Source organism: Xenopus tropicalis, chromosome 6 (assembly GCF_000004195.4).
Source record: "Xenopus tropicalis strain Nigerian chromosome 6, UCB_Xtro_10.0, whole genome shotgun sequence".
In the NCBI taxonomy this organism is placed as follows: domain Eukaryota; kingdom Metazoa; phylum Chordata; class Amphibia; order Anura; family Pipidae; genus Xenopus; species Xenopus tropicalis.
The window spans coordinates 58828067-58851176 of record NC_030682.2 but is presented as its reverse complement, the minus strand read 5'-3'; the positions used below and the strand labels follow the sequence as shown (position 1 = coordinate 58851176).

The 23110-nt window shown below is 35.3% G+C and overlaps 1 protein-coding gene across 1 annotated transcript; it reads right to left on the bottom strand.

Moving 5' to 3' along the window:
- Positions 1-1641: 1641 nt before the first annotated feature.
- clptm1l (CLPTM1-like) lies at positions 1642-23091 on the bottom strand. Its single transcript, NM_001126072.1, is given in 17 exon segments — positions 1642-2570; positions 3713-3828; positions 4965-5009; positions 5098-5153; positions 6643-6677; positions 7914-7996; positions 8308-8358; positions 9648-9713; positions 10414-10517; positions 12660-12744; positions 14203-14297; positions 14736-14853; positions 16821-16899; positions 17149-17297; positions 19202-19391; positions 20628-20728; positions 22800-23091. Coding segments are annotated over 17 exon segments (1620 nt in total). The 5' UTR covers positions 22962-23091; the 3' UTR covers positions 1642-2485.
- Between the last annotated feature and the right edge of the window lie 19 nt (positions 23092-23110).

Sequence of the window (23110 nt, the reverse complement as noted above, 5' to 3'; positions counted from 1 at the left end):
TAGGTCACATGGCTGTGGCACTCTGGAAAATGAAGAATATGGCTAGCCCCATGTGAAATTTCAAAATTAAATATAAAAAAATCTGTTTGCACTTTTGAAAAATGGATTTTAATGCAGGATTCTGCTGGAGAAGCTCTACTAACTGATGCCTTATGAAAAAAAAAAAAATGTTCATTAAAAAAAAAAAATAAGTTTTCCTATGACAGTATTCCTTTTGTATGTTTGTATTGTACTGCTAATTATGTTAACTGATAAAAAAAGATGTGAACAAGGAAACCGCTTTTAATTGGCCTCTCCTCAATGGGTTTCTTGTGACCAATGCTTTTGCCCCTGACTTTTAGGGCTCTGGCACACGGGGAGATGTCGCCCGCGGCAAAACTCCCTGTTCGCGCCGCCGCGTCTGCCATCCCGCCGGCGACTTACATGTTCGCTGGTGGGATGGCAGGGGGAAGGCAACTCGGGGAGATTAGTCGCCCGCGAACAGGGAGTTTTGCCGCGGGCGACTAATCTCCCCGTGTGCCAGAGCCCTTAAACTTTGCTGACAATGTCTTTGTTGACTTACCTGGCTAATCACTGCAGGTTTTGTTCCTCTTTTTTTATTTTTTGCAACACAAGTGTTTCTAGATGTTGGAAATAACTCCCCTTCCTTCCCACCATAGTAAATGAATGGTGAGGGTAAATTAATAGCCAGATTACTATCCCCACCTTTAGATGGTTCTTATGCAGGTATGGGACCGGTTATCCAGAATGCTTGGGACCTGGTGTTTTCTGGATAAGGGATATTTCTGTCATTTGTATCTCCATACCTTAAGTCTGCTAAAAATCACTTAAATATTGATAAACCCATAGAATTGTTTCGCCTTCAATAAGGATTAAGTACAAGTTTTGTACTTGGCTGTTTTAATATTACAGAAAAAAGGAAATTATTTTCAATAATTAGAATTATCTGCTTATAATGGAGTCTATGGGCCTTTCCGTAATTTGGAACTTTCTGGGTAATGGGTTTCTGGATAATGGATCCCATACCTGTACAAAGATAAAGGTGAGTATAAACAAATAATACCTGTATCTAGGAATGAAATCCACTTCCTGGTTGGATAAAAAATCCCCTTTGATGGGTTCTGTTTCCCCTAGTTTGCAAGGGTCCACCTGTGTCCGCACCTACTGATCAATGCTTCAATCACCAGTGTGGAGTTAAATCTGACACATATACCAAATACTAAAATACTTTTTAAGCAGTTCATGGTCCCTTAGCCTGTTGGGGGCCAGACTATAGTCCCCCCCAACCCCCTGCTCCAGGGTCAAACTATGGCCCACTCCTGCATCCTCCATCTCCCCCCGGCATACTCTCTCTTCCAGCTCCCCCACTCTGTCTGTGCACCCTCTCCCAGCTCCCCGCTGAGTCCTCTCTCTTCCAGCTCCCCCCACATCGCCTGTCCTCCCTCTCCCAGCTCCCCCCTCCTGCTTCCCGCTGCCAGGGGTGAGGACGTAGTGGGGGGCCATAGTTTGAGGATCCCTGACCTAGAGTTATCTGTACATTTAAAGCCGTACCTTTCTTTCGTATTCTACCAATACCTTTTTTCTTTTGTTTTTAAAAATAATTATAAAAAACACAGTTTAAGGGGGAAAAAACACTTCATATTTACTTCATTATATTTAATATCTAATTCAATAATTTCCAGTTTTCCATTTCTTGATCTGACAAGGTACAAAATGTAATTCAAGAAGTACATGAAAGCATTTTCCAAGAACTTGCTTAATAAATTACAACACAAAAAATGAAAATGTTCCATATGCATTTATACATATTATACACAGTCTGCTTTCAGTTCTAGAAAACAAAATAACGTCATTTAAAATACTTTTACATTTACTTCACAGGGCTCCTGGGCTATGGTCATGAACATTTATTATCTAATGCTCAAAAGAAAACTGGGAAACTGGGTTCTGGGACTGAACCAGTAGGGTTTGTGTATACAGTATATAAAAAATGGCTCAATAAGGAGACCAGGATTTAAGCATCAAAGTAACATAGTAAACTGTATGTCAATGCAAATGAATAATTTTCATTTTTGGTGTTTCTGGTCCCTTAAATTCATATAGTAGTAGTACAGTTCAGCTTTTTGGACCTTAGTTTAACTTACCTAGTATGTACATTTGGCCTTAATCAATGGACCAAAGTAAACATTTCTGATGGAATGTATAGTCCCTGGGCACTATTGGTGGCAATCAAGATATCACAAAGTTAAAGATAAACTTCAGAAGTGTCAAACCAAAATGTATATATTTTGGTTCATTACTTTGTACAGACACAGGAAAAAGTAATGGGAATAATTTTAAGGAAACATTCCAGGAATTTGGCAATGTAGATTATATATTGTTGAGAAAGTTCTTTCAGAAATACTCGTTGTTAACAACTTCCTTTGTAGCACTCTTTAAAGTATCTTTCAAGTATGGGATATGATGTAGCCCAAGTGAGTCATAACTAGTTTATATGTGGCTTCCTTTTCGTCTTTTCTTCATAAGATTCACCATATTCATTCACTCTACTCTTATCCACAGGATAAAGCCTAGTGGGAAAACAAAACAAAAAATTATCATATTGAAAGTTATAAAAAAAAAAAAAAAAAAATATTAAGGCATCCTGATGAAATTTTAAAAACCACTGGCATGTCATCCCAATCAACAATTTTCAAAAGACAACAGTTTCAGGCTTCTATGCGGCACAGAAGGCAGCAACTTGGTTTCCAGAGCTTCTTACTAAGCCTGGCCTGAATGGGAGGCTTTGAACTATGTTAAAAAATGCAAAGTTAAATTATATTCTCGTAGAGCTGATGGCATAATGAAATCGTTAAACAAATTAAATACTCAGTTGTCAACCCATATTCCTACAAACTTAGTATATTGTTTTACTTTGTTCTAAAATGTTTAAAAAATGTAAAAAGATATTACCTGTTTTTTAATGGAATATTTACAATTTACTGAGATTTGTATATCGTCTTTGTAATCCTACTATTTATGTATGATCTGCATCTTATCTAGCTTCGCTAAAGGCAGGCCATGAACATAACGATTATACATCATTCCCAATTCTATCATTGTGAAATGATAGAAGCCAAATGCTCAGTTTATTTAGGTGTGGCTAAAAGGAAAGCTAGTAAATATATGTCATATTGTGCCCTAAAGTGCTTTCCACTTACAAATATCAGCCACAATAGATTATTGCTTTTGTAGAATGAAAGAAGTGTACATCTCACATCTCAAAATAAAGACTGCATCTAGGTCCCATTTTATTGCAGCAAAAGTAGAAAATCAACAAACCCATGTTGTGCCCACAAGACACTCAATCATAGGATATTTCTGGCAATTTCTGATGGTTTTGAAGATTACACTTCCTCCGGTAACAGTAGATTCATTTGCTCTATCTTTTTTGTGTTCTTCATGTTCACCCACCAATTTTAAAACATTAGCACTGGAGACATTTTAATGAATAACAATTATAGGAAGCATTATCCAGGTATGCATCATATGTGCATTAGTTATGCATTTTGGTGTTTATCATGCAATAATCAACTAATTGAGGGGCATACATATTTTAAGGGGTTCTAAACTAAACTAAAATGTAATATATTTTACTAAAACAAAATGTGTTAAGAGCTGAGAGCTGAAATAAAAGCAAAAACAAACAAAAAAGAAAACAAAGTTAACTTACCATCTCTGGTAAAGATATATTAGAAACACCACATCATCTCTAAAGCATGCCAGTCTATGCGATGTTGGCATTGTGATAATAAAAGCAAATACATCATCAATAAATGTATTAAATGCCTGTAGGGGGACAAATGAAATGGTAAATTACAACTTAGGTGGTAAACATTAAAACATTATCTTAAAATAGAAACACCTATGGGCGTATTTATCAATTTTTGGAGTTTGTGAATTTGAGTTTATTTTTCTACATCGTACAAATCTGCACATCGAATGCTTGCTTTATTTATTGTGGTAAACTTGAGCGATTAAAAAAAAAAACATGAATACCTCGAATATTTCAGTTTACAAAATTGAAAATGTGGCTTGACTTTGCCTAGGACAACTCCCGTTTTTCGAGTTATTCAAGTTTTTAGCACTTAATAAATACCAGACAATTGAGTTTTTGAACCACAACTCGAGTTGAGAAAAAAAAACAAACACTCAAATGTTTATAAATCTCCCCTAATTTGCCAACCAAAATTAATTTGTTTTATGGGATATATATTTTCACATAAATTGGTGGGGATCAGATTAGATGTTGCTAAATTTAAATTACAAGATTATTCACTGTAAAGCTAATACTATCACACAAGACCAGCATATACTGAACAATAAACCTGAAATGAAACTGAGGCTCCCGGCAGCTGCTCTCATTAACAGACTAGGTAATCTCTAGATTAAAACATGCTACCAGATGATTTTTTTAAAATTCTTCTTGAAACAGGAAGAGCGGCAAGACATAACAACTGATGGGAAAGACACACAATTTTTTTATGTGTGTGCTATTGCCCTACAGCACTGCAATGACTGCAGTTTTTGCCAGGAACATGGCTAACATCATTAGAAGCATAGCTCTACTGTGGTAAGCGATTATTTAGCCAGTTCCACAGATGGCAGCTCCTATTTCAAATTTAAATGTATGTCCGAGACATAGCTAATCATTTATTTTAATTTTCTCTCAGGGAATCCTCTCAGCTACTTCATAAAACCCTCCTCCACTCTTTCCAGGCTAAACATTCCAGTACTAATCTATATATCCACTTTCAGCTCTCAGTATGGCCTCCTGTAACTAAGATATATAAATCATGCTGAAGAAAATGCAGCTAACATAATGCCCACAGTAAAGATGTTTTTTTCTGGATCTGAAGGTATGGAATATTGTCTTACAAATAAAAAGGAAAATGCCATAACCAAAAAACTCTATATTTACTTACTTTATATGTAAATGCTTTCCAAGGTAAATGTGCGACAGACTTCATCTGTAAGTTAAAATGTATTTTATATAATAATGATACTAAATTAAAGTGAAATAAATCAGTTATATAAAAAAGAAAAAAAATATATTACCTTATAATTTACAAACAACTGTGGTAACATGAAGAGAAATCCAAATGCATAAACTCCTAGATTATGAAGGGAGAGGTTAATTAACACAGCCATTATAAACCAACAGAAACAAACATATTACTTTATTCTTATATAAGAGTGTATAAGAGTGAGAGTTTAATATTTCTAACATTCAAAGTAATATACACAAGTTTTCTTTATAGAAACAGTTCCTTGATGCTGTGCTACTTCTGTGTTCAGTGGAGCATATCAGTAGTCATGTCCCTATGGCACACGATATTCGTCATTTGCAGGAAATCTGTGATACTGGCAGGCGTCAAATCTCAATATCAAATCTAAATATGCCTTGCCATTCACTAACCTTTAGATTGCCACATTTACAATTGCAGCTTTAAAGGAGAACAAAAGGCTAAGTCACTTGGGGATGCCACCCCCAAGTGACTTTAATCGCTTACCTTGTACCCTGGTGCCCCCGTTAGGAGAAAACCGCAACAGCCTGGGGTACCTGTAGCAATGCTTCCTTCTTCCGTGTTTCCTCTGCCCGAAAAATCCCTGGGCCGGCACATGCGCAGTACAGTGAAAAGCCGACTTTGTTGTTAAATTCAACAAGGAAGCGCTTGCTGCTACCCTGGGCTGGTGCGGTTTTCTCTTAACAGGGGCACCAGCCCGAGGTACAAGGTAAGCGATTAAAGTCACTTGGGGGTGCGTAACATTTTGGCACCCCCAAGTGACTTAGGCTTTCCTTCTCCTTTAATCACAGTAATTGAAGGATGACAAGGCAATAGCACAAATTTTACATGGGCAACAAATCTCCTCATGTGCCATTGCCCTAACAGTTCTATTTTCCATGTTTTTGCTAAAGCTTACCAAACCTTTATTGTATGTCACAATACAACTGAAGGCGTAAATTCCAAAATAATTGTATTTTTATAACAAAGATACACAACCATGTGCATCTGAATGTAAAAGCTATTGTCATTTTAATGTAAGTTATGATTAAATGATAATAGGTCTCCATAATGATTAGATTCATCCAAATCAATGCTGCACAGAAGATTTCGCTCAACACAAACTCCTTTTCACAATTACAAATTGTATAAATTTAGTTGCCCAGATCTGTAAAATGATGCAGCAGCTGATAAGATTCAATGTAGATAAATGAAAGGATACATTCAAGATGAAGATTCTTAAGGTATCTGTGCACTGCTGCAGCATGAAAATGCAGCCTACAGTGGAATGTTTATAAAATGACATTCCACTTATGGCACCTAACACTACCATTTCTTCTAAGCTATTCAAACAACCTCTAATAAATCAAGTGACTTGTATGGATTGTTAAGAGACAATTTTATATATATAATATATATACATATATATGTATATATATTATATATACACACACACACACACACACACACACACACGTATATAAAAAAAATATATATATATATATATATATATATATATATATATATATATATATATATGGGTTACATTCTGGAGGCAGAAACAATGGTTACAAATATATATTGAATCAATACATACCATTAACAAAGCTGTTAATCAACCAAGAATACCAGCTGAAATGGGAAAAAAAGATGAGAAGGGGTTTAAGCAGTCATGCAACCAATCAAAAGAGAAACATTTTCCAGTAATTAAATAAGAAAAACTGATATCAATAAAGACACAATTATGCTAATAATTTAATAAAACTGATAAGCATCAGATGCTGCCTCTGCCCATGCAGAGGCCTATTTTTACTGGAGGAAGCAATGTTTTTTTGCCAGTAGCTAAGTTTCTATATTATATGTAAAAGGTTTACTACTATTACTGATTAGACAGGCTTCAGGATTTTTTTTAATGATATAAGTATATTGTTGCATAAAACGGCCCATATGCAAAACACTACTTCATTTAAAAAATGAACTAATTTTACCAATATATACTAATAGCACAGTATGTACTATTGCATAATACTTAATGGTAAACTGCTATTTTAAAGGAAAATTATACCCCTAAACAGTGTAGGTCTCTATAAAAATATATTGCATAAAACAGTTCATATCTAAAACCCTGCTTCATCTAAATAAACCATTCTAATAAAAAAAAAAATTTCTAACAGTATATGCTATTGGAAAAACCTAATTAAAAACTGCCATTTTAAGTACTCAGAGCTGCCTCCTGGTGTCATATGATTTGCGGTGCACACGAACAAACCAAAGGCACACATACATTTTAGGCCACATTAGCTAATTAAAGTCCTGTCTTTTGCTCCCACACGTCTTCCTGTTACAGTTAGAGCTGCATTATTTGCCTATCACAAAATGGTGGCTCAATGTAAAAAGGCAATATTTACTGATGACTCTTGTTGATTCTTACACCAGTAATAACCAACTTGACAAGAGGCTCAAACTCTCTGGCCCCAACAGGTGTGTAAGAATATAATGATCCTCTGGGGGTGAGCACTTAAGTTAGGGGGTGGGGAGTGCTGAAAAGAGAGAGACAGATAAAGAAATATAGTCTCTCTAAAACACAAATAGGAGTCCCTGGCTATTAAGGAGCAAGGTTAATATTTTGTAGGTTAGGCAGCATCCAAAGGGAATGAAAGGATATTCCAAAAAAATTAATGTAACAACACATGTACCTGGATCAGGGAACAATAAATATAATAAATACTAGAGTACACTAATGGACTTCCTGCAAGACAAATAACCCTGGCCTGGGGATGTTCTACAGGTATACCACAAAAAGAAAGTGTTGAATCATAACTTAATAAATCTAGCAAAGGTATCAAGGCTAATAAACAAGGATCTTACCTTTTATATCTGATATTCAAAAGTGAATAAACTGCTCCTCCAATGCAGAGTGGATATAATAAATATGACAAGTACTTCATGGCCTAAAAACAGTAAATTACATTATTACTAATCTACAGTTTATGATTTTAGCAATGAATTTTGACTACCACCTGTCAAATTATGCATGTGGCTCTTTACTAATAGCACAGGTTACCTCTTTATAATCCTGTAATAACAAATGGCATGCAAGGAATTCAAGCGTGTGTCATTAGGAAGTATTAATTACTGTGCTCTCAAGCCTCAAAATCCTTAATTAGTGATCTTCATAATTAGAACAAATTGTATACTTTCCCTGTTGTGCTAGTAAGCTACTGACAAATAATTATGCCTTGTCTTGATTGATCCTACATACCTGTGTGTCATATTCTTCTGTTTTTCGTTCAGATTCACTGTGAGCGCCAAACTAATATGAAACAAAAAATACATGAAAAAGTATTGTTTGTTGATGTAGCATTAAGCATAATAAAATATGAGAATTAGCAATTTTGCACTACAAATATTCACAGATGCTAGAAACCGATAAAAAGATTTTGTATTTACTTCATCATTTATTAACTACAAAAGATTCTTTATGGATACTACTGAGTTCCCCTTAAAATTACGACACGGAATGCACTTTTCTAAGACAATATACAAATAGTCTTTATTTTTTTTTTTATTTTAGCTGCTATCTGGGAACTAGGAGCTATGGCTTTATTAATCTAGAAACCACCCAGCAGTTAGGAAAAGGGACAAGAAATCTTGCTAAATAAATTGTGCTAAACATGCAGATCTTGGAGCACATTTATCAAAGTACGACAGGTACGAAATACAAAAAATTCATATTTGGTCATACTGTGCGTATTTTATGTGACTTTTTCGTCGTTTGAGACAAAATTTATGCGACAAAATCGTATTGTCGCACCGAGTAAGAAAGTTTTGCGTTCATTCAAGCTTTGGTATCGTGACTTTCCTTGGGCCAGGTTGGAGCTGCAGAGTGTCATCGAGTCCTATGGGAGGCTTCCAAAATCAAGCACAGAAAAATCAAAGTCAGAAAGGTTTTCCCGCCATTTACGAACGTTCGATACGAAAATTTTGGGACTTTCGGATCGCCAATACGATATTATTGTGACTATTCCGATTTTTCGTAAGCATTTTCGTGATATTTGCGATCATCAGAAATTATTGTATCTAATCCGAACTCGTACTTTGATGAATGTGCCCCCTTGTGTATGCCCAGCTTTGCAACCAGATAGCATATTCAGTTGCAAGCCAGAAATAGGCAGATAATGCAAAAAAACATATTAAATAAAATAAGACCTAAGAACTAAAAAGCTGCTTAGACTAGGCTCATTTATAACATAATAAATAGAAGGTAATCTAAAGATTAGATCAAAATTATTTAATATCTCATGATTATAGATTTCCTTTGAACCTGCACTTCAACATATCACATGAATAGTCTGGCCACCCAGATAAGCACTGTAGAGGTTCGAAAACACAACTTTCTGTTTCAGAAAACCAGGAAAAGCAGCCATTGCTCTTCTCACATGTTAAGTGCATGATTTGGAAGCTTTCCATCCACAATATTTTTACTGACATAAAGCTGAATCATATTACTAGAAGAGATTAAGTGGAGGTAAGTAGGATAGCTGTTCCCCTTTAGTACTTCTGTTGGTCACACACAAACACATGGAACAAGAAAACGTTTACCTTTATTTCTGGCATCAGCCCATTCCACCGAAAGGAAATCTTCAAAGCTTTCTTAACTTTCCATACCTGTAGATTAAAAATATAAGCCAAGTTAACTAAGTTATGTTCATAAATTGTTTGCTTTACATGGTTCACATGATGATATCCTGTTACATCCTCCAGGACTCAAAAGTCAGACTGTGTTATCAAAGGAGTTTCATCTAATCCCATTTAAGATGGCCATATATTGAGAATATTTAGACAATTATCCTACAGCTTTCCAGTCAGTCTGATACAGTGCTATTTGCAAACACTGTTCTGTAGCTACATAATTTGAGCAATTGACACAGGGCAGGTAATTTCACTGTAATTATTGTGCCGCTGTGTACAAGGCAGTAGGTTTTGCTGCGGAGTGTATGTTCTGTTTGCTGCTGGAAGCCACTGTAGAGAATGGGTACATAAATACCTATGCAGTAAAGTTACTTTTATCATCCGATTACCAAATGAAATGTTTCTAATTTTTAATGCAATATACAACATTTTACTTTTACTGAATGTGACAACTGTTGAAGAGACTGGCAAATTTCATAATAATAACTGGAATACATATTTGATGTTAATACTTACAGACATTTAGAACATATATAACAAAGGTATTTTTTCCATTCCCTATACTACACATTCAATTTATAAGGACCTTTGGGAAAAAAAAGTCTAAAATTGAATTTAATGTAATTAATAACAATTAAGAGATGTAAATGTAAATTAGAAAAATGTTAAAACAAACCTCAATAATAGCTCCAATGCCTGCTGGAATAAGTACCAATAAACTTGTTTGTTCATCCAGCAAAAACAGGAATATTACCACAGTGCTAAAGCAACGCCACAGTACTATAATGGGGCAAAAAAAAACAAAAAACATTATTATTAAAAAAAATTCTTTATCTATCACATACTTCTAATACATTAGTATTCATCACCAAGTGAGCTTAGGAACAGACCACCTTTAATTTCATACACTAAACATAAATGACCAGCACACTGGCAAGGACAAACTCCTACTTCATGTGCCACTTGAACTGTCTACTTAAACTTTGTTATTGTGTATATTTAATTTTGTTAGCTTGTATATTCTGTATTTTATTGTAATGTTTGTCTCCCTCTGCGTCATTACTGTATTTATTCTTGCTCTCCTTTTGAGACAAGTCCAGTTATTGCCAACTGCAAATACAAAATTTGCTTCCTGATACTGATAGGCTTTTATTGACAAACCCTAAGCTTAATTAAGACAGGCATAGGTTCATACCACCCTGGCAAGGCTAAGGACTGTTTGTTACTCATGCTAAATCTCTTTCAGTGTAGATGACAAATGCCCAAAGATACCTCCGCATTGGTGTTGGTGTGACTCTCCGGTGGCAAACCATATGCATTATATAAGCACCAGAATCTGCCTTTCTCTGCACATACCAGCACTTATGCTGCTATCTCACACTGACACCACTAAATATGTGCAAGCAAAAAAACATCCTGTGTGCCATCACCCTTCTTTTCGAATACAAGTCAGTTAAAAGATCACCATAGGGACAGTAAAACTATTTTTGATAATGATATGAAATACTGAAGAACCAGATTTCAATTTTGGACTTATCTAATCATAGTTCACAGTTCACATTATTTTTCACAGACTCCAGCACCTGTTCCCACCTGTCGATGAAATCATGATGCAAACATTTACTACAACTTTTTAAAATTTCAATCCCTTTTTTTGTCTTCTCATTTTGCTCAGTATCTACGTGGACAATTTAAACCTGCATTCACTTGACAGTTTGACAAGTTTTAAACTATTTTTCTTTCTTTGTTTATTTTTGCAATTACTTTTTCTCAAGATACAGTATTTGTACTATAATTCAGAGACCCAACACTCAAGTCTCAGAGTGAGCTCTCCTTGCAACCACTGTTCCATAACACAATCAAAGCGTTGCTAGGAAGTATCTATATACATTACAAATGCTACCCTCAGTAATCTCACTGGGAAACCAAATAATTATTTGTCACTGGTTATACTAGTCAAAAATACATTACTTAAATGATCACTCATTAACTATCTAATACAGAACAAAAGCCACACATGGGAATTTACTCACCACCAAATGGGGAAAAAAAAACCCAACAAAACCACTGCACAGAACTTACTGCACCCTTATTTTACATTACATAGACAATAAATGGTGGTAAGTATATAGCAACCTTTTCCTTACAGTTCTGAAGAGTTAGGGTTAAACCTAAAAATAGCTGATTTTGATAAGCTATATTGAACAGAGCCCTAATTTCCTCTTGTATTGGTTATTTGCTGTATTTTATGTTTGATACATACACCCTTCTATTACACAGAGCTGTGAAATAAGTTGGTTCTTGAAAGGAGAAGAAAAGCTTAAATCACTGGGGGCATGCCAAATGTTAGCCACAACCCAGTGATCATAATGACTTGAAATAATGTTTCTGACAATAGAAAGGATTCTATATAAAAACAAACAAAAGTCTGACTTTTAAACTTCTTAGGAGATACAATATCAATTCTATCCAGGATCTGTGTCCAGAGTTGCTCTCTTACATTTCAATAGATTTGTACCATCTCAATGACATCTAGAGCATTAAGACGGTGTGCTAGGAATAAGTTATGAAGCTTTGTAGAGTGTAGTATACCCTGTGCAGTGGACACAGTTACGGCATCCTGTGCCTGTAAGTTAGAAATACAGTCAACTGGATTTCTTTACTGCAGCTCAGGCAGAGTCTGAACAATGTCTACAAACCGCATTTCTAAAATATATTATTAGAATCCAATTAATTCCAAAATGGCCTTGAAATTATATTGGTTTAGGTCGGATTGGGTGCTATCAAAATTGACCATGGCAAACAATATCAGCCTGTTTGTAGCTTTATTGCCCCAATTTTAACTGCCATCACCTACAATGATCGCTATTTTGATTTAAACATTTTAAAACATATTGCTTTAAACTTAGGAAGTTGTAGTACCTGCTTTTGTAGACATTCCAACCATATTTTTCTTCTTTTTCCAAAAGCTGATATCATTTTTAAATGCAAGAAAATCAAATAGAAGCTAGAAGAGGAAATACCATTAAAAATGATTGATATAAAAATGTTAGAAAACTAAACTTAGAATTTAATTTAAATATGTTTTTGCATAATTATTTATTATTTATAACACCCACATATATTTATTACATCTACTTTTTGCAGCAATAACAGTTTTAAGTCTTTGGGGGTTAAGGATGTACTGTTCCAGTAAACACTGTTGCTGATGATTATGGACCATAACATGCAATTTGTTGCAAGCTGTTCAGGTTAGTTGAGGTTATTTGTGCACCCAACAGTGCAAACAACATACAGGTCAGGGGTAAAGTTGGCCATACACACAACAATATAATCGTACGAAACACTGTTCTGTACAATTTTCAGACCTTGTGGCTAAGAATTATCGTTTCAATAATTTTGGTACCATTGTACATTAGGTCGATTGGACAGGTTAGAAAACTTTGGTCAGATAACGATAACATCGGTGCATGTATTTTGTATCTGCCGATATCTTTGGGGGACCTACAATGAATTTCCAGGAAGTCACTTTCGTACGATTGGTGTCTGCCAACTATTTCATGTTCAGAACATCCTCTGATTTGTTATTTTTGGGGCTTTATACTACAATTTCAGTCTAATTGGGGCACATTTATCAAAGTATGATTGATTCCAAATACAAAAAATTTGTCGTACTTTTTCGTACTTTGCGACAATTTGCGCAACAAAATCGAGTGTTTCGGATTCATTAAAGCTTTATCGTGACTTTCCTTGGGCCAGGTTGGAGCTGCATTGTGCCATTGAGTCTTATGGGAGGCTTCCAAAAACATGCACAGAAGGATCAAAGTCAGAAAGGTTTTCCCGCCGTTTATGATCGTCCGGATACGAAAAGTTAGGGAGCACAATTACGATAATATTGTGACTATTATGATTTTTTCGTAAGCATTTTCGTGACATTTCCAATCATCAGAAATTATCGTATTTAATCCAAATTTTACCCATTTCAGGATTCAAACTCGTACTTTGATGAATCTGCCCTTAAATGTTAGTTTTAGATTGTTGCATTTAAATGTATGATTGATATCCAAATGTTTGTTGCAAGAAGGCTAAAATCTGAATGTGTATGGCCATCTTAAGAATACTTTTTCAAGGCACTGTAGATAAACACCCCACTTTGTATTCATTATCTATGCTGTGGAATTATTTCAGGTACTCTGCTAAACCACTTCAATTCAGGTTGATCGCTGTTTACATAATGCTAAAAGCTAAGGTGAACTATCCCTAAAATAGTTAAGCCAAATAAATTAAAGTGGAAATTCACAAGAGCGAAAAAAGTCAAATATAAAAACAGCATCAAACTACTACTTCTGTCATAATATGGTATAGTTATGACATTTATCATACAGCACGCATGCATGAGGATTATATGTTGATTATATGGTCTCTTTAAACAAAAAAAAAATAATAATAATTATTCTTAACTTACATGAAAAGCTGCAACAAAAAACGTAAGTGCCAGAAAGTATAGGTTTGTGTCAACAAATAATCCTTTAACTTCATCTGCATCCTTTTCTGAAAACCCTGTTATAAAAAAAAAAAGTAAATCCTGTTATATTTCTTTAGTATTATTTTTCCATAAATGATTATTTATTTTAAAGGTTGCAGCCAAGTTCTCTGTTCTCACTAACTGGTACTGATATAGAAAATAAGCAAAAAAATAAGCTATACAATATCTTACATTATACTAATAAAATCTAACATTCTGTATTTACAGGTTTGGAGTTTGCTGGAGGTGTTCAGATTCAGTCAAGTATATTATTTAAAACAAAAGCCTTCTGTGCTACAATCCTGTTATGTATATTTTTCACCATAAAGTCTTCTATACTTTTCAATGCATTTCAAAAGGAAATATTTTGTGTTCGAGTACACAAACCATATTTCAACTGGTTTATCCATTTTAGAAAGTAAATTGTTATATATAAATCGAATAATAGTATATGTTTAGTAAAGTCAACATACCAAACTGCTGTAAAGAGTATACAGCATCTTGCATGTGGATCCAAAATCGAAGCTTTCCTAACGATATTTTATCATATGACACAGTGAGGGGGAGCTCTGTAGTTGAACGATTTATCATCTGTTTAAAAGAAATATTATTGCTGGTATGTAAATAAAGAAAATAGCACTAGAAATAAACATTACAATGTAGATATTATTGTTTGAATGTTAGCACCAGGCTATAAATTCTAAAAACAGGATTAACTTAGAATACAAATTTTCTGCACTGGCATTCAAAAAGCGCGCCTGTTGGAGGACAAGGAAAGCCAATAGTCACTTGGGTGGAGAAAACTTCTCAGGCACCCCCAGAGACACTGGGCAGTTGCTCCTTTTCACTGAAAAACACACCTTCTATGTGAGCTCCCACACTACGATCTTTTGTGAGTTTCCCAGGGGTTCCATGGGCTAGAAATGCACACAATTGTGCTTCTCTTACATCAGTTTCGTGGTCCAGGTCTAGTACATGGGCAGTACAGTTAGTAAGATGTCTAACTTCACTCTACTACATATGTGCCGGTCCTGGATTTTTGCAAAGAACCCATGGGAAATGTATAAAAGATGGTGTTGCAGGAGCTAGCATAGTAGGTTCCCCAGGCTGATGCATTTTTCAAGAGGAGTACTAGCCTGAAGTACCAGGTTTGAGATTATATTCATTGGGAAGTGCCACTTCCCAGTAAATATGACTTCCACTGTCATTTAAAAAAAAAAAAAAATCAGGAAATCTGTTCAAGACATGCACACATTTAACAACTTATTTTGCAACAGGTCCTTTAAACAGAAACTGAATTTAATGTGGGTCATTTATGAACACTGGACACATCTGCATCTCAGTAGTAACCCAGCAGCAACTAATCATTGATTAGTATTTTTAGCCACCTGCAAGTAGAATAATGAAAGCAAACATTTGATTAGTTGCCATAAGTTGCTAATAAATGAAGCCCACTGTTACCATCCAGCAAGTTCTATTTACAGCCTATGTGACAGAAAGAAGTTGTCATGGGTGGGTTTGGCAAGTTGCCAACATTTTCCGACTCCACCACCTCCCATTGTATTCAATGAGGATTTATGAAATGTGATACTGGCATTTTCTGGTAATTTTAGCCCGAAAATGTGTACTAGAGTGCTCTAGATCCATGTGCCAAACACAAAACATGAATATGAAATCTAAAAGATTCTGAGTTGAATGAATTACTCTTCACTCCTTTTGCCTTTAGTGGACAATTATAGTATGATGTCAATGAGACACGTCAGTGTTCATTCACAGTGCTTTATATTTTGTACCATCCATTTACCCTGATATTTAACAAGATTTAACCCAATTACTGCTGATCAAAGGCAGCATAAGGCTCTCATCACCACACTTATCGGTCAGGGAATAACAGCAGAAGTCATCACACCATGTTATAAAATACTTGCTGAGTTTCAAGCAATTGCTGACCCTCCATAAACACAATGAGAACTGCTGCCTGTATTTTACAAGGTATTGTTTTCAAATTAAGCATCCTCGATTCTACTCTAACCTTTCAGTAGCTATCACAAGATGCAGGTTCCTGAACAGGTAAGATAGTAAGACAACAGTCCTAAGGCTGAACACACTTGTGTGTTTTTGGGCCAAATTCTGCCCTGTTGTGTTACTTGTGCAATGACAAATGAATGCCACTGGTATTATTGCCTACAGACACCAGGTAGTATTGTTGTAGGCCAAGTGTAAGTTTCAGTGTTGTAGGTATTATATGGCAGAGGAAAATTTTAAATCTCTAAAACCCCTAAAAACAAAATTAGGGTGGAGAAGGCAATCACTCAAAACTCAGCCGTCTGTGAAGCAGCTTCCCAAATACAAGAAAACAAAGATAAACATTAAAAAAGGTAAGCTTTTAAATATTTCACTGCTTTGCACTAAACACCATAAACAAAACCCACTTTTAAAAAATTGTTTTAGTAGTTTTGAAGAACTTTAACTCAATGGCTAATTATATAAGAAAGAAGCAAATGACAAAATAAAACAAAAAATAATCAAGTAAATAAATAGAAGCTCTTATAACTTACCATTAAATCTTTCACTCTGTTGCTTAACTGATCAATAAATATTATGGGAAGATAATAAACAGATTTTCCCAATTGTATCCTACAACAAGAAAGATTGATAAAAACATTAAATATATGTATATAGTCTCATTATGATTCTTTCTGTGCCTGATGCCTTACTTGTATAACATCTTGATTATTATTGAGTGTTATGCCCATGCAATAGACTGGGTGGATCTGCTTGTGCATACTGAATGTTTTTTTTCTGTTATTACAGTTACATGGCTTTATATTATCGTATACATGAATGTATATGCAGTTTAATATATTGAAACAAGTGGATACTCACATTTTCATGTATCTGTGAACATCAGCAGGAAGAGAAGACCCATCAAAAACAAAATCCTCTACCATAACATTCAGCGTCAGTCGAGATCTCCAGTGTGAGACAGGCTCATCCAAAGCATACGTTTCCTTTTTCTTATCAGTATCAATTTGCTTCATATTAACAATAAAAATAAAGAATAGATTAGAATAAAAAGTTCTGTTTTGGCAATTCTACTTGATAAAACTGAATTACTTATCCGTATAATGTATTTATATACAAATATTGAACTAAAGTTCAACATACATCTTTGGGCTTCTGTGCACAGCCCTTTACTAGTAAAAATATGTGTTACACTAAAGATGCCCCCATTAACTCCCATTTTCTTCTGTGATAATTCACTGCATGTGATCCAGGTTGTAGTCAGTTGCTTGAAGGGGCACTGTCATGATTTTTATGGTATACTTTTTATTTCTAAATTACACTGTTTACATAGCAAACAATTCACTCTGCCATTTAAAATGTTATTCTTGAACCAACAAAAACTTGAAAACAAATTTTTAGTTGTAATATTGGTGTGTAGGCAGTACACTGTGCCTGATTCAAAACTTTCAGAAAGACTCAGCGCTACACATTATAACTGCTTTCAGGTAACCTATTGTTTCTCCTACTGCCATGAGAAGCCGGAGTTGGATTTCTTACTATTGAGTGTTATTCCGATATCTACTCGGAGCTACTATCTTACTGCCTTCCAATTGTTCTACTGATCGGCTGCTGGGGGGGGTGGGGGAGGGGAGGGTGATATCACTCCAACTTGCAGCTCAGCAGTAAAGTGTGACTGAAGTTTATCAGAGCACAGGTAACATGGCTCTGGCATTCAAATTTTCAAAATTTAATATAAAAAAAAAATCTGTTTGTGTTTTTGAAAAACGGATTTCAATACAGGATTCTGCTGTAGAAGCTCTGCTTCTGATGTGTTCTGAAAAAAATGTATATCATGGGAAAACATGTCAGCCCCAAAAATAAAATTTTTGCCTAAGAAAACTTAATTTTAAGTAACTTTGCAGTATACACTCATTACATATTTTTAATGTTTTTTTTAGTTATTTGTATATATAACTGCTATTAAAAGCAGTGTCTGCCTGTCATTTCTATTCTCTGCCCTGGTGGCTCTGGCCAATGTAACACAAGCCAGCAGATTTTACAATAAATTCATATTGGAAAGTTGCTTAGAATTATGTTCTCTTTTATTAGGCAAAGACTTATTTTAGGGGTTGACGTGTCCTTTAAGGTCCTGCTCACAATATACATTAAACATACATTTTAAAAGCCTCTTTAACATTCCATGACATCATAGCAACCAGTACATACCAATTTGGCGTATGCCATAGGGAATAATTTAAGAAACTTTGCTAGTCAGCCAAAATCTGGTTTGACTTCAAGTGTACAAACTTAAGTACTAGATTTAAATGTATATGATAAATATATTTCTTTTGACAAACCAATTGCTTAATATTATTTAACAATGAGATTCTAAAAAAAAAAAAAAAAAAAAACCAACAACTGCATTAATTGGATAAAATAAATACTGCATTTTTAAAGAATTTTCCTGTAATATTCTCTGCTTAAAATGTTTTGTTAAAGATGCAGAATACATTTTATCTTCTAAACATAATTCACCCACTGCATGAATTAAAGATGACACGTTTACAAGACATGTACAGGTATGGGATCCGTTATCCGGAAACCCGTTATTACATTACATTACAGAAAGGCCATCTCCCATAGAATGAGCAAATAATTCTAATTTTTTAAAATGATTTCCTTTCTCTCTGTAATTCTAAAACAGTACGTTGTACTTGATCCCAACTAAGATATAATTAATCCTTATTGGAACACAACAGTCCTATTGGGTTTATTTAATATTTTAATGATTTTTAGTAGACTTAAGTTATGGAGATCCAAATTATGGAAAGATCCTTTATCCAGAAAACCCCAGGTCCGGAGCATTCTGGATAACAGGTCCCATACCTATATTTGAAAATATGGTAGTAGTAAATATTGAGGATTTGCTTACCTGTGTACCTGTTTCCCCTGTTATCAAATTAACCTCTTCTGGTTTGGGAATCATATACGTAGTAAGTGGGCTCAATATATGCACCTGCTTCCCATCATGCCAAGGCAAGACTCCAGCGTGATGAAGAAATACATATGCGTACAAGGTACCATTGTTTCTAGTTTTCTTCGGTACAGTAACATTGACAGTTCTTAAAAAGAATATTGCAGTTATTTTTTGTGAGACACAATATAACCCTAAATTATTAGGATAACAAACCAATCACAGATTAACGGTTACCCTTACAGCTGAATGAAAAAGTCTGGGCACACCTAGGCAAGTTATATATTTAATTAGTGAAAACAACTACTGCAGGTGGTAAAAAGCAATTAAATTGCAAATGTTCATACGGATATACATTTTATTTCACAAAGATAGGAACAAGGAAAATAATAAATGTGGCATGAGCAAAAGGAGGGAGCCCACCTAAAACATTGTTCATGCTATATACTGTGTTCACAGTATAATTTATTGTAAAATATTTTAATAGTAGGGATGCATTATCTCATTGAAATGTTTTGTGCTTGCTTCTATTCTACTGTTTGTGCAAGTCTGGGCATCCTTCCACACAAGTGACAAACACTGTTTTGCAAGATTCCTGGCCCTATTTGCCTGATTAGTCCTTAATAGCCATTAGGAGTTGTGATCAGTTGACAAATGCAGAGCTTTATAAAATATTTGACACAATGAACTTTGGGATGCCACGCAACAACCACGGGCTCCACTAAGCAAATGTTCCAATGTTTTAATGTTGTTGGAATAAAATGTAATTATCTATTAAAATTTGCAAATATGTTGTTTTTTTAACAAACTGATTTCTGCCAGGGCTATGGAGTCGGAGTCGAGGAGTCGGAGGCAATTTTGGGTACCTGGAGTCGGAGGAGTCCGACTCCTACTAAATTTAAATGGGAATAAAAAAAAAAAAATTAAGCAAGTTTAAATGTCCCAATTCACAAACAGTCATAATTAATTACTTCTCTGCTATAAGAATAAAGCCCAATGCACGCAGTGCATAAACGAACACGTTGAGTGACCATGAAGCTTTTCATTGACTGTATTCTTCACTAAATACATTAGCATATTAAAAACAGAGGAGTCGGAGTCGTGGAGTCGGAAGTATCAGAAACTGAGGAGTCGGAGTCAGAGAATTTATCTACCGACTCCACAGCCCTGATTTCTGCAGTAATCATTTACTACTTTTCAATACAAAACTAACTAAATATGTAATTTGGCAAGGAGTGCCCAAACTTTGCATGTAACTGTATATCAAAGAAGACAACTGATCAAAGAATGAATAACACAATAAAGAAAGTATAACACAATACTCTGTACACATATTCATTGCAATGGAGGTTTCGCTTTTGGGTAAATTTGTTTTAGAGCTTACCTTTCAAATTTTGAATCCACATCAAAGTTGTCAACATTCAGAACTAAATCAACATTATTCTCTGCAGAAATTGTAGTCCTTGTTGTTGTGTATACACTTAGCTGCAAAAGGAAGAGATTACCTTTGTGACAGGTGATATGTACAATTGGTATACATGAGTAAAGATAAGGTTGTTAGAAAGCTTAGGTTGTTAGGAATAGCTGTCAACCAAACCTGTAGGGCAAAAGCCTAAATATCCTATAAAAGAAATTTTTTACAGTTCTGTTCACATAGCAACCTTAGAAGGTAGGTTTGAAATGTGCCATAATCAGATCACAGCTGGTTTGTCCAACAGACAGGGCCACAGTAAGACCAAAAACACCTTGAAAGTAGGCAAAAATATTTTAACACAAACATGGAGACACAGTGATTTTATTTAGGTCACAGAACTCAAGAGATGACTTGTAATAATGGTCTATCTGTATCTGAGGCAAAGTTTACCCACTAAAACCTATGATGTCTGCCAGGTTATGGTTGACAATGGCGGATTAAAAGTGAATTGAGCCATTCAGCCACATGTGTTGGACTGCCAAAATGAAAACAGTTATAGCAAACCAAATAATGACATTCTTTTGGATTACAGTGCAGGTCCCTGACACTCAGTTGAGTCAAACTTTCCAAACAAAAGAGGTCAAGCTACACAGGGATGAACAGAATAGCATATAAGTAATAAAAACAGACACTGATCCGTGGCATCTACAGTGTGATTGCTCCTACCATAGTTTAATAGTACCATCATATTGTATATGGTTCATAGAACTTGAAGGAGAAGGAAAGTCTCAATTACTAGGGTTTGCCAAAATGTTAGGCACCCCCCCAGTGATTGCAATCACTTACCTGATACTTAGATTGTAAGCTCTACGGTGCAGGGACCTTCCTTCCTACTGTGTCTCACACCACATTGCACTTAATCTATGTGTATTTATACTTATTTATTTATTGTATTTATTATAACACTTGTCCTCCCAGTGTGTAACTGTGTATATTGTAAGATTGTACAGCGCTGCGTATTCTCGTAACGCTTTATAAATAAAGTTATACATACATACCCCAGGCCAGTGCTCCTGTTACCAGAAAAACCACACCAACCCAGAGTACCTACGATCAACCGATCCTCTTTCTTCTTCTGCCTTCGTGCAGCTTGCGCAGTAGAGTGAAAAGTCTAACTTTTTTTTACTCTACTGTGCATGCGCCGGCCCCAAGATTCTGAAGATAGATAAGGAAAGGAAGAGGATTGCTCGGCTGCTTGAACCCAGTGCCAGTGCAGTTTTCTGCTAACCGGAGAACCAGCCCAGGGTATCATGTAAGTGATTACAGTCACTGGGGGGGTGCCTAACATTTAGCACCACCCTAAATGTACACTATATGTTTTAAGCTTGGCTTATTATTATTATTATTAACATTTATTTATAAAGCGCCAACATATTCCGCAGCGCTGCACAATAAGTGGGTTTCATACATTGGACATCCAGAGTAACATATAAAGCAATCAATAACCGATACAAGAGGTGAAGAGAGCCCTGCCCAAAAGAGCTTACAATCTACAAGGAGAAAGGGTTGAGACACAAGGTGTGGGAATGGGCATGACCAGAGTTGTGAGAGGTGTGGCACAGGGTATTGCTAAACTAGATTAGGGTACGCTTCTCTAAATAAATGTGTTTTTAGAGATCTCTTGAAGGCAGAGAGATTGGGAGAAAGTCTGACAGTTTGTGGGAGTGAATTCCAGAGAAGGGGGGCAGCCCTTGCAAAGTCTTGAATACGAGTGTGTGAGGAGGGAATTATTGCTTATTGGATTTACTGTGTTGAACTTTCTCCCAATAAGGCACACAATTTAGACTGATAATCATCTTGAAGGAAACATGTGCATGCAAAATTAACACATTTGCTAACAGCTGTCTTGTTAATCATGTTGTATACCAGAAAGTCAGACTCTCCGATGATCAATGCAGAGAATTTGAAAAATAAAAATTACTATGCATGCTAAGCTAATAGCAATATTTAAGAATATCAAAAATAATTAGATAACAATAAGAAACCTTTAGGTTTCAGCGGATAATTCATACCCAATGTCTAGCTTTACACAACTTTTCATTCACAATATAAGCTCAAATGCAAGTTGTATCTATTACTGACCTGTAGTTTGGGCCTTTTTGAAAGGTATGGCTTGATGCAGTTGTCACTGTGACTTTCACAAGGCTTTGTGTAAACAATACCATACATCACCCAGCATGTATGCACCACATATACGATAAAAACACCCACCACCAGGGTGGTGAAAGAGCTCCTGTTCAGCATTGCACAGACAGTACAGTACTACAGCAACGCAAATAGATATCCAGGTGTACAGAAAAACAAACCCTGCATAAAAGTAAGAACAAAACAATGGTATGATTTGATCATATTAACACCAATATCAAAATCGGTCGCTTCTTTCTATGTAATAT